Source organism: Molothrus ater, chromosome 2 (genome assembly GCF_012460135.2).
Source record: "Molothrus ater isolate BHLD 08-10-18 breed brown headed cowbird chromosome 2, BPBGC_Mater_1.1, whole genome shotgun sequence".
Taxonomy (NCBI): domain Eukaryota; kingdom Metazoa; phylum Chordata; class Aves; order Passeriformes; family Icteridae; genus Molothrus; species Molothrus ater.
This window is the reverse complement of record NC_050479.2, coordinates 60,082,909-60,095,763: the sequence shown is the minus strand read 5'-3', so window position 1 is coordinate 60,095,763 and position 12,855 is coordinate 60,082,909. Positions and strand designations below refer to the sequence as shown.

General features: G+C 36.2%; 1 protein-coding gene across 1 annotated transcript in view; it reads left to right on the top strand.

The window, feature by feature from the left end:
* Nucleotides 1-12,855, top strand: part of VWA8 (von Willebrand factor A domain containing 8) — a 184,488-nt gene that overhangs the window by 15,849 nt on the left and 155,784 nt on the right. The window contains exons 3-4 of the mRNA XM_036379175.2: nt 6,997-7,127; nt 9,236-9,346. Coding sequence (XP_036235068.1) covers nt 6,997-7,127; nt 9,236-9,346 — 242 coding nt within the window. The remainder of the gene's footprint in view (nt 1-6,996; nt 7,128-9,235; nt 9,347-12,855) is intronic.

Below are 12,855 nucleotides of genomic sequence, written 5' to 3'. Positions count from 1 at the left end.
AATGTTTCTCCTTTTGTTCTTCTGCCAGATAAAAGCCTTGTTAAAATGTGGTGATGTTGAACGTGCATATCTATAATTTGCAGCAAATTTTAGGTGTATTATAACATATGCTAAACTCAGCATTGTTTTCTAGGCTCAAAAATAGCCTTAAAAATCTGAAAAAATCATAATGCAGTAAAGAATGTAAATGTATTAAGTACCTACAAAAGTTTACATTTGTTATTTTGTCACATAATTGATACCAAAATATTTCTTTGTGGTACCAAATTAGACTGATTTTTAGCTTCTTTATTGCACTGTATTACATTTTGCAGAAATGGATAGGGTAGGTATTGCTGCTTGCCCTATGTTTCCATGTCTTTGCTTTTCAGGTTTTTTCCTAGGTCCCTAGCAAGTTCTCTATGAAATGCTCCATTTTTTGTGTTAATGTTAATTTGTTTTGCTGTTGTTGGCAAATTGCTTTTTCTTGGAAGATGATAATTAAAGGTACATAAAATCTGAGTTCTTTTTGTAAGTGACAAGTAAAAATGAGTCATGCACAGGGGAATTTTATTAATGGGATTTCTGTCATAACTGTGTCTGACACGTTCTAGAAAGAGGGCACTTATTTTTGTGCTGCTTGTTCTTTTATCAGTAAAAATAAGCCCTACATTTTAAAAGTCTCACCATGTCTGAAAGCAAGATTGCAAGATTGTTTCTTTAATTATATTTTGGAGAAACTTTGTATGACTTTCTGTGATAGTTTAGATCTAAAATTGAATTGCAAGAATGCAGTCTTTTTTTTTTAGGGAGGTGGTTCATGGCAGTGTACTGCTTTCCTTAATGATTTCTGGAAATGTTATGAAAATGACAACGTACTTGACATTTTAGCTATTTATTAATCTTGACAAAATGATTCCCAACAAAGCTGTTCCAGGACGTTTTGTTCAATGATGTCAAATCCTCGTTAGAGCAGGAAAAGGGATGTTCTTCTGCAACAGAGCTTTGCTGCTCTGTGAAGGTGCAAGTGCATTCAAGTGAGTTTACATGCAACTGCATTGAATTGTGGAAGATTAATTTCAGTGTCATTTTTGCCCAGATGTCCTCAATTTGAGCACCCCCACCAGTGTGTGATCAGAAGTGATATGGGTGTATACAAGGGATTAAGTTATTAATTTAGTTAGGGCTTTTTTTTTTTCAGTTGAAATATATGAAACAGTAATTATTGTGAGGAATTCAAGCAGAATGTTTGTGTGTGTAATAGTCTCTGTCCTCACAGGATCATATGTGCCACATATTGAAGCTGGGACTGATGTATGTTCAGTTTTTGCTTTAAGTAGGCTCAGCTTTTCACTGGAATGTGTGCTCGTTCTTTTTTGTGTTAACTTTACATCTGAGTGTCAGAGTGTAACACTTTCTAGAGACCGGTTGTATTGCAGGATGACTGTAATTTCATGCTAACAAACACTTCATTCATTACATTTCTTCATTCCTAGCCTCAGGGAAGGTGTCTGCTGTCAGAGATGATGATGATTTCAACAGTTTGAGTTTTCATGTAGGCTTCCAGCTGTTCTGCTGTTTGGGTGTCACCACCCCATCCAGAATCTGAAGTTAGTGGGCTTTTTGTCAGTAGAGCTCTGGATGTTTTACATTATTGTCCCTATTTTGTCTGTACTGAGTGAGGCACAGGCAAACATGGGGACATGGAAACCTATAGAGAAGGTCTAGATGGAGCTCAGGGAGTTGTCTCCACTGTTCTTGTGCTTCAAAGCTAGGTCAGCTGAATCCGAACCACTCCTGAGAGGTGTTTGTCCTTCTTGTTCTTAAAATGTGCTCATGATGTAGATTTCAGAACTTCTCTGCACACTTTGCTCCAGTAATTAAGGACTCTTTTGTGAAAAAAGCTTGTTGGAATGCTTCATTTAAGTTTATTTGGGCACACTTTTAGTTGCCAGGGGTTTATTCTATCTAGCATAGCCTTGATGTAGAGAACTTTTTTTCTTCATGGTGGTTCTGTCTTGCATATTGGAAAACAGTTATTTCTTTCCTAGACTCAATTCAAATATCTTGTGAAAATTTTTCTTGGTTTTTATCCTAGATTCTCTCATACTTTTTGATGCTGGCCTGAGCTGTTGTGCTCAAAGGCAGACACACTATGTCCCTCCAGTTGGAGTCTGAGCTATGGATAACTGCTCTGACTGTGTATTTTTCTGAATAGTACATCCAGCTAGGAATAGTTTCACTTATTCCATGTTTGTGTCACAGGGAGAAATTTAGTCTTCAGAATCCCATTCAGGGTTTCTTCCAGAAAGCTATATGGTTTTTTATGTTTCCTTTATATTATCTTTTAATTTCTACTCAGATGGATAATATGATTTATCTGTGTAGAACTAACACCTTCCTGTGAAGTAATCAACTCAGAGGAATTGATAAATGAGCTTACAGTCTCATTCAAGAAGTAACTTCCCCCTTTCTAAGCCCCTGCAAAAACTTGCAACTTGTTTCCTTAGCACCGCAAGACCAAAAATTTTTGGAATGAAGAGTGTTCCCATGAAAAATTTATGAGGAAAAATAGTATTCCAGTGAAAACTGTCTGTGATGTAACCACATTATGAGACTGAAAACTCTTTGGGTTCTATGCATCAGCATTAAATGGGAAGAGCAGCAATGTTTTATTTGTTAAATGGCAGCAGCTGAAAGCACACCACATAGCAGTGCCTCCCTCTCTACCTTGGCCATGCTGCCTCCTTCACCCTGTCCTGGCCAACTCACTCTTTTTCCTCATTGTCCCCCAGGCTGAACAAGCTGTGAAGTAAGTCTCAGTGAGCTCATTTTAAAAGAAAAATAAAATTTCCCTTTTTGAAAGGTATTTATGTTTTTAGACAAAGACCTCCTTCCTTGTCCCTTCTCCCTTAGCTATGTTTTACAGGTACTGCTCCCTGTGTTGGATGTACTGCAGACAGCCAGAGACAGCCATGGGCAGCCACAGGACCCCTTGGTATTCAGATGGGAGGGACATCTTATTCCTGTCATTAATTTTTAGCTCTCCTGAAACAAGGAGCCATTTTCAGACTTGGAGCATGCCTTGTAGTGAAAGTTCAGGGTATACAGAAGTCTTTTTTATTCTGCTGAAATTATGTACGTTGATGTTTTCCAAGTTCCTGTTGGTTATTATGAGATTGACCGGAGTCATACAGGAACAGGAGTTCTGCTGTAGTTTGTACCACATCTGGAACAGGTGTTCTTAGATTACCTAACTGTCTGAACAGTGGGAAGAGTTACACATCTCCTTCATTTATGGGATTTCTTCTGTAGGTGGGACGCAAGGACTTGCCAGCAGATAATGTCTGGTATCTCCAACGAATCTTACAGCTTCAGTGAGTGTGCCAAGAATTCAAGTATGAGTGAACTGGAATATTTCTGAGGCTAGCATAGCCATTTCAGTCTTGGCTTTATCAAAAGCTGATTTGTGGATCAAACAAGAGCAGCTGCTGTGTTTGCTTCATAATCTATCTAAAACATTTTCTACTATTCTTTTTTTGGGATTTCTCTGTTCAGCTTCAGCTGCTCACTTTACAGAATGCTTGTGCAGATTCTGCTAGGTGCTGTTCTGCTCATCACTTATTACAAATCAATAGACTGCAATTTCTTTTGCTGTCAGTCCTTGGTACACAGGAATAGCAAATTGTAGCACTAACTACTCTCCTGCATGTGCCAGATGGTGTCTTAGTGAACACACTGCAGAGGCTTGCTATGCACCATCCTGCAGATTAAGAATATAGGGCCTACTATTTAACTGCTGCAAATCAGCAGAGTGGCACTAAACAGATTGTGCAATCCCAGTTTGCATTAGATGCTATCTGACTCATCAGGTAATTAATAGAATTTGTTGTAATATACTTGCTGATGTTTTCCTCAGTGAATTTGCCCTGTCTTCTAAAAATGTCATAGAAAATTATTATATGGTACTTGTGGTAAAGTTGATATATAGCTCTTGAATAGAGAGGAATTTTTTTTTTTCATAAGTCATACTAGAGAAAACCTAATGGCCTTGCAATGCAGAGAACACAGTACAAGTAGTCCAAAATTATATAAATTAAATACAAGATACTGTGTATGTGCATCTGAGGTTGCTTTTGAAAAGCATACTGTGCTTTGGAAACTGCAGCACTGACTGCATGTACGAGAAAATGTTACATTCTTCTAATTTTAAAAAGACAAGTGGGAAGGTGAAGTAGGTTTAGTATCTGAACAATGTACAGATATTACATGTTAGAACTGAAGGAACTGACAAGTGGAAGCTGCTCTCTTGACAGTTCACCGTAGGGAATGCTAGCTTGGAATCATTGGCATCATTTGTAACAGACTTTCTTTGAGTGAGTTTGCAGATGTCAATGTGCTACTTTGTGGTTGAAAACATGTATTATAATTGATCTAGCTGTAATCTGTTTTTGAGGAGAATGATGTGAATGGGGAAGCAAGGAAGCCTTTTTCTATGAAATGTATCAATAAGGAACTGTCTTCTGTGACCTTTTCTCAAAAAAAGCAGGACTTCCTCAGATATTAAGTTGTAATTTTTATATATTGCTATTGCAGAGTACATTTGGACTGTTTAAACACAATGATAATATAAGTGCCTTTAATATCCTTAAGGTTTTTCATGGGGATCACATCATGGGGATCACATAAAAAAATTTACATTTTTTTGAATGCTGTGCACTCATGTTCTCTTTTACATGATAGTTTTTCTTGCAGATGCTGCTGAACATTCTAAAGTCCTGTTGCTATTTATGGTACTGTTTTGAATTGTGAGCCAAGTTTTTTTTTCTTGAGACCATCCTAAAAATGAAAAAGATAGCTACACATATTAATGAGAATTATGCCAGAGGCATTTGTAGTCAGGCTGTGTCAAAGCTGGTTTTGCTGTGCTTCTAGTGCATAAATTTTGACATGAAAGAGTTCCAAGCTTATTTTTCCACTGCAAGCAAAGTATTTTACTTTTGAGACCAGCTATTATAGAAATACACTAGAGGCACATTGGCTTCATCCAGGTAGAAGTAAAATCAATGTGAGATCTGTCCTAAAATTTTAATCATACCTTTAAGATAATACTTTTTCTTTGTGTGGTGCTTTTCAAATTCCCATACCTGTCCAGTAAGTTTGGACACAGCAGTTATTCTGCTGTTATCTATTACCCTTTATTTCCCAAAGAATGTATCTAGTAGGAATTTCCCTAATTTCCTTGAAAATCTTGTAGAAAGGAACATGTTATTCCCTGTGAGGAATTGATTTGCACTTGCCCAGCTGTGTGTGGTACAATGTGCGTGGCTTTTGGAATACAGTACTTCAGCAATGAAGAAGAAAACATTTTACATTCATATGATCTCACCACACCATATGTGAAAGCTAATCCTGGACACACTAATGACAGTTGTTCAGAAAACAAAACTAGAAAATAAGGTAAACCTGAAATGTTTGTTTACAATTAATCTGACAATCCTAATGCATAGATTGCCCACCTGCATGTGTATGCTATTTCTGTTCACATTGGTAGTAAGGATATTGTAAATTTCTCTGGAAGCAGATGATTTCAAATGGATTCCCTGAGTGCCAGACCAATGACCAAAACCTTCAGTTAGTTTTTGTTAAAATTTTCCTTAATCTCCCTTATGCTTGAAAAATCTTCCTTGATTCTTACACAGTCATTTAATTCTGTTTCTGTAGTCTTACAAAAATGGATTTTAATTGTGGTTTGCAAAGATTCAGCAGTGAACTGAGCTCCTTCAGAACTGAGTGGCACTATTGCCTGCTGTCCTTAACTCTGCCCTGCACATACTGGTTCCCCTGTATCAGATGCAACACCAGGGCTTGTTTTTGGAAATGTTGGCTTCTAATTGCACCTAGTAATCACACTGAAAAAAGGTGAATAACCAAGTATTAGTTTGGAGATTTCATGGCCTCTTGCTCCTTTCTTACTGCACTTCAGCATCCAGTCACTGCCCTTGAGCCTTCAGCTTCAAACCTCATCATTGGTCTTGTCAGACTGTTCTGAAAGCAGCCATACACACCCATGCATTCATAAATCCCCCTCCTGACTGGCTTTTTGCTTGTGGCAGAGAAGGAGCCAGGCTTTGCTGGGGAAGTCTGTGAAGGACTTTTCTGGGGATAGCATGATGTATGGCAATGAGTGTGATGTATGGCTCCTTCAATGTGCTGTTTCTGCATGATGCTTTCCAGTGCTGCCAACATTTGTATACATGTGATAAAAGTTAGTTTAATTATCATCAGGTTATTGTTTTTTTAAATTAATGCATATGGTATTTCTTAATAGAAGTAAATAGATCTGCTTTGATTGTTTTTTAATTGTGATTTTGGAAGCTATATGGTATAAATGTAGTGATAGGGCAAAGTTTGGGTTTCCTTGATAATTTAATTCTGTGGTTTATTGTGTCAAAATATAAACAAGAATGCAGTTGTCTTTAAAGCAAATAGCAAATTAAGTTTGTCCCTGAACAGTAATCTTAGTCTGGTGTAATCAGAGTTTTTTTGGGTTTTTGAGCTTCACAATTCACAGAAATGTTGGGAATATAGACTGGATACATATTTTACAAATTACATTTTGTAAATATATTATGTAACTGTATAATGTGTTTATATTATATTAACTGATGCTGGGGAGTCCACTCAACATTGAGTAATAAAAACCAGTTTTTATGTTGATCAGTTTAATGTGAAATACAAATCCACAACCTGTTTTTCTGGTTTATGTTGGTTGTTGTTTTTTTGAAGGATGAAGTTGTGCAGAGAAAAAAGAAATAGGTAAGATAGATGTATGAACTTTTATGTGTAAGTTAAGTGGTCTGATATAAACTCTGTGTGGAATTCTCTGTTTTTCAGCTGTCCAGATTAGGGCAGTACAGCTTTGTGTATTTTCATTTTGGAGATAAGCTCAATGAAAGTGTTGAATGGCTAACACTTCAAAATTTAATAACGTGCTCTTATCTCTGTGTTTCAAAGTGACAGAGTCTCTGGCCCAGTCTGTAGTCCACCATTTAAGATGGATAATGCAGAAAGATCTTCTTGGCCAAGATGTTTTTCTCATTGGGCCTCCTGGGCCTCTCCGGAGATCGATTGCCATGCAGTACCTGGTGAGTGTGTTGGTTTAAATGTGTTGGAGACATCGATATTAATGTCAGCCATTCTTATACTAGACAAATGCTAAAAGGTAGTCCTAGAAAATCTTACAGCAAACTACTTAGGAAGTAAATAAGTTTTTTCATAAATGTGCTTTCCAAAGCTCAGTTTTTGTTAACAGACAAATAGAAAGTACAGACATTTTAATACATGTTTTTCTGCTTAAACTCCAGGGGAAAAAAAAAAAAGAGTTGGAAAACTGTGTTACCATATGCTATCACAAATGGAGAAACAGTTTGTTCTCGGCATTATGTATGTTAGAAGATTAAGATATCTGCCTTGTGCTACAGACAACAAATCGTTTTTGCTTCATTACATAAAAAAAGAAATGAAGGAAAGGATCTGGGAGAGAAGTGTTCTGAGTAACATTTGAGAACAGTTATTCTGAGTGTTTAGAAAGAGTAGATGCGTGCATGATCCTCTCTTGGAATGTGGGAAGGACTTGCCTACAGCCATCTGCATGAACCATGGCAGCACCATGTACAAAATTTCGCATTTAAAAAGTCAGTGCCCTTAAATGATCAGAAGGGGAGAGATGTCTGCCCCAAAAAGTGATGTGGGTAGGACTAGGTCTGCCATGAGCTGTATCTGGAATCTGGCTGAGCAGAGGGAACACAAATGGAGATGTATAAACAATTGTCATAAAGTTCAGGCATTCCTTTAAAAATCAAAAGATTCTAATTCAAAGGCTACCGCCCCTGAGGTAAAGCAAAGAGGAGAAGGCTACAAGATTCTGAACTTTGTCAAGGAAAGAAAAGGTTTTTTAATTCAGCAAACCAGATGTGCTACTTGACATTTTGATGTATTCCTTAAAATAAATTATAAGAGTTTGGAATAACCTAAAAAGAGAACTTGGAAAAACACCTGATATCCAGGCATAGGATGTAGAATGTGCCTTCTTATTTATGCCACAGACTGTATGCACTTGAGATCTCTTAGAAAGACTGCAGGTTACTGATTCAATGCCAAGCCAAAAAATTTTGTGAAGGCTGGTATTTCCATGTGAGCTGATACATGCTGTGGTGCCTTTAATGAAAACATATAAGCCTGGAAAACTTCTGTTTGCTGTTGCTGAAAGCTATTATGCATTCCTTCACAGGGCTAATTATTGAAAAGCACTCTTTTTCCCCCCCTTTAATTAAAAGAGAGTGTAACTCTATCTACCTGCAACATAAAGGAATTGGTGGCTTTGTAACTCAGTAGGCACTGCAAAAGTGGAAAGAAAATAGTTTTAATTGGGTTTCATATCTTTGCTTTATTTTTTTCATACAACTATAGTTGAAAGCTGCCTGTTAAGAGAGGTCTGTTAAATCAATGACATCTTTAATTGAGAAATAAGGACTAAGAGCATTTCATTATGAATCTGTTTCCTAAGCAGAATGCATGATAACCCAGATATGGAAGTAGCAGAAATATCTGTTATAAATACATGGGGGAGTTGTTTTTATTCCTTTAAGATTGCAAATTCTAAGTATATCTCACATTAAATCAAAATAAGAAAAACAATAACCCAAGAGTTATCCTATTTTAAATAGCTATAGTTTTACAGATGCAGAGTGTATCTCATGACAGCCAAGGAAGAGAGGATAAGAGTAATACAGTTCATCAGTGTACTGGCAGGGCATGTGCAGGTAATAATCACAGCTGCATCACGCTATAAGTGTTAATGAACTATGAGAGTTGAACATTTCAATCTTTTACAGAAAACTTCTCATTTTTATTTGTGATTTGTAGATGCTAGCTGTTTTTCACAGTCTGGAACCAGAAGATTAACCTACAGGATGTTACAGATGTTCAATGGAAAGAGTATATAGCTCTTTTAGAATAGGTTTGGGGAAAATAAAAGTTTATTGAGCAGAAATTCAAACCATTTTGTTTGAGGCAGAGCACACTGTTAACATTTTAAAAATAAGAGATATTAGATTTTTTTAAGAGTTATTTCAGATCACTATGCTGCTGCCTAGAGCTTTTTTGTGCAATTATACCATTAGGTGTATTCTTAAAGTTCAGTCACTCAGGTTATAGTGTTATTTTTGCAATAACTTTAGGCTGTTGTCCTCAGGAGCTGACAAAGCGGGAGGTTGAATATATTGCACTGTCAAGGGACACCACTGAAACTGACCTCAAACAGCGGCGAGAGATCCGGGATGGCACCGCTTTTTATCTTGACCAGGCAAGTTGCAGTCACACACCACCTAGTCATGATTCACAAGTAGTTTGAAGGAAGTCATGGTTTATATTATGAAAAGTCAGTATGTGGATTGTTGTGTTTCTAATCCAAGTAGAAAGTCTCTTGCACAATAATCTCGTTATTGTCATAAATGTTATCTTTACCCAAATCTAAGACTACTCTGTCTCTTAAGAGTACTACAGGGTTGATTTAGACAGACCATTTTTGGTAAGAGTAAGGTCCATTCTGTGCAAGTTAGATGAGCACTGCCCTTGCTATGTCTCTTCCTCAACATTTGCAGTACATTAGGTGTATTCCTGAAATGAATCTTCTGATCTAATTGTGAAAGCATCTAGTTCATGTGTTTAATGACTGCTCTGTGTTATGAAACCCAAGCACAGTAAAGGGAGACAATTGAGAGATTTGATTTGAAACCTCACTGTTGACCTGGAATAAAATAATGATTTAAACACACTTGCCATCCGTATTGCTCCAGACCAGTAGCTGATTTGGCACAGTCACAGAATGACTTGGGTTAGGTAAGATTTCTCTTCATAGATTATCAGTGGAATGTTTCCTTTCTGATTCTGAAAAGGTGAATTCATGTGAGTGACTGAAGATAGTAGATTCTGCTTTTCAGATTTTTGTACCACTTCCTTTCTCATGCTTGCTCTTCATGTCACCCCAGAGAAGACATGAAGTGTAATGTCTGTTTTCGTAGATACCTAAAATTTTTACGGAAGTTAGGTTTCTGGTTAGATAGGATGGGAGAGTTCCTGTGATGTAGTATGAATTTAAAGGAGTTATCTAAAAGAGTTTTTGGTGATGCTATAGAGGTTAATGATATCACCATCATAAAGGTGTTTAGTAAGAGAAAACCGGAAAACTTGTTCTCTCTTTTAAAGAAACATTTTTCTTTTTTTTTTTTTTCTTAAATTCCCAATGATCTCTTTTTCAGCTTCCAAATTTTCAAGAAACCTTTAAGCAGATTTTCTTGAAACCACAATAAATGGCTTTGAGTAGTGGAAGATCATCAGAATGAAGAATTAAAAATTAATCTAAATATGTTTTTTTCAGTTTTACTTCTAGGATTTCAAATTATTTCATTATCTGGAAATGTGAGGATTGCACAACAGAAGATCATTTGAAGCACTGTGCTGTGTTTTAGGGCTGTGTAGGTTCTGGGATTAACTTATAGACTAATATCACTTCCGCACCTGTCTGCTGTTACAGGCAGCCTTATCCTCACCCTTGGTACAGGATAGTCAAGACAATTGACCCATGGTGTAATAGCATTAATTAACTAACATTTGTAAGAGCCACTGCGTCAAGGACTGTAAGAAGCTCACTGAGATGTGAGATGATCTGTTACTTGAGTATTTGTCTGTAGACTTTGATCCCAGACTTTGATTTATACCAAGTGAGGCTGTCTCACTCTGTTTTGAGTCATCTCACTCCAGCATGAACACTCTGGGAAGATTTGCTTCTTAAGATCAAGGTCTAAGATGACCACCTTCCTCATTTGGTTAGAAATTTTCAGTTGAAAGGTTTTTGCCAGAATCCAGCACAGCAATACTTCAGACCAAGACTTTGCTTTAGCAAGACACCAAAGTACTAAAATCTGTTGGAATCTGTTGCATCTTTGGTGAGCTCATGTTTTACTCATTGTACTTATAACCAATGTGTGTTTAAGCTTTGAATGGAACTTAAGAAAAGAAATACTTGGTATTTAGATGAACACTTTCAAAATACTGGAAATATGAAAGATGAATCTCCTAGATAATGATGTTCCAGCTGAGATTTTCTCATCCTGCATTTTTGTTACATGCATAAAATATGCTACATAGTTATGTTTAGAACCATCATAGTCTAATTATTCCATTCTATTATTGAGCTATACAGTTTTACAGATTACACTGGTGCCTGAATTTCAATGAGTTAATTTAATGATTTTGAGGTTTGCAGATGCTGTACTAATTCAGAGCATTACAGAAGCCTGACACTACTCTTCTTTAAACTACAAACCATTAACTGAGATCAATAGGAAGCCCAAACAAAATATTCCCTAAAGAGCTTGGATTGCTTCAGTTGGCATAGCTGAGAGAAAGAAAAGGTGAATTCATGTGAGTGACTGAAGACAGTAGACTCTGCTTTTCAGATTTTTGCACCATTTCCTTTCTCATGCTTGCTCTTCATGTCACCCCTGAGAAGACAGCAGAGCTTGAAAGTCTGGTTTCCAGGACATCCTGTGTCTGAATTCTATAGCTTCAATAAAAATTATCTGTTGTTTAAGATATAGGAGGCTCTTTGTAAGCCAGTCATAATATAGTAATGTAGTTATTTTACACTTTGAATAATAATATACTATAACAAAATCTGGCATCTTGTGACCAGAAAGATCTTTAATTTAGTGACTCATTGGGTTTGCAGACGCAGAAAGGTTTACAAAGTTGTCTCTGAGTGACTGTTAAGATGTTGTAGTTGTTTATAGCTCCACATTTAACAGTGACAGATTAAATGCTGTAAATTATTATCTCAGAGGTTTCAAAACATCTGCTATATTTTAATATGAAGTTATGGAATATGATTGCAGATACTTAATTAAAATATATTGGAGAGGCAGTCCTTTGGAAGCAGTTGTTGAAATTCCATATTGAAGTATATATTGAAAGGCCAGCATATCAAATATTCTTGCGTATCAGTATTTCTTAGTACTAGAGTGAATCAAGTGGGAGAGTTGGAGTTAGGTAGTTAGAAGAAATATCTGATGAAGGCTGAAAAAAAAGGGGTTTATTTACCTCAGAAATAGATCATTAAAATAAAGGTAAACATTGAACTGTCAAATTCATTGCCAATTAAAATCATGTAAAAGAAAGAATTTATGATGAGGTAATGATGAATTATTTGTTTTAATTCATGTATTGACAGGAGAAAATTTTGTTTGCTTGTCTTTACTTTTGGCCATTAATTTTGGCTTTCAGCTGTTAATTCACTGTTAAAAGCCTCCAAATTGTTATTATTTCTATTACTGAGCTAATTAAGTAACCTAATGGTTTTATTCTCTAATTTGTTGCATGGTTTAATTATGTTGTATATCAAGTAATTAGAATTACTTTATATTACATAAATATTCAAATGGCACCTTCAGATTTTACTTTTATTGATAGAAGACTTGTCTTGCAAAATGGTTTTCTGCCTCTATAAATCTCACAGTTAAGCTGTCAACTTCATTGAACTGGTAAGAAGATTCTAATAGCCTATTGTATTTCCAAAAATTAGGGAACTAGATTTGAGGTTTTTTGTCTTTTTTTCCCCCATTTCTGTATAGTTTTGCTTTTTATTTTGTGTGTACAGCTGCATAAGTCACATCCCTGGTTTAAATTGTTATTACTGCAGCCTCCTACATTAATAACTATTACATCTAAGGAAATCCTGCATTATTTTAATATAGCAGGTGAATTTGGGAGAACAGCTAATCCTGTTTGTTAGTGCTTGAGATGTGTATTGCTCCA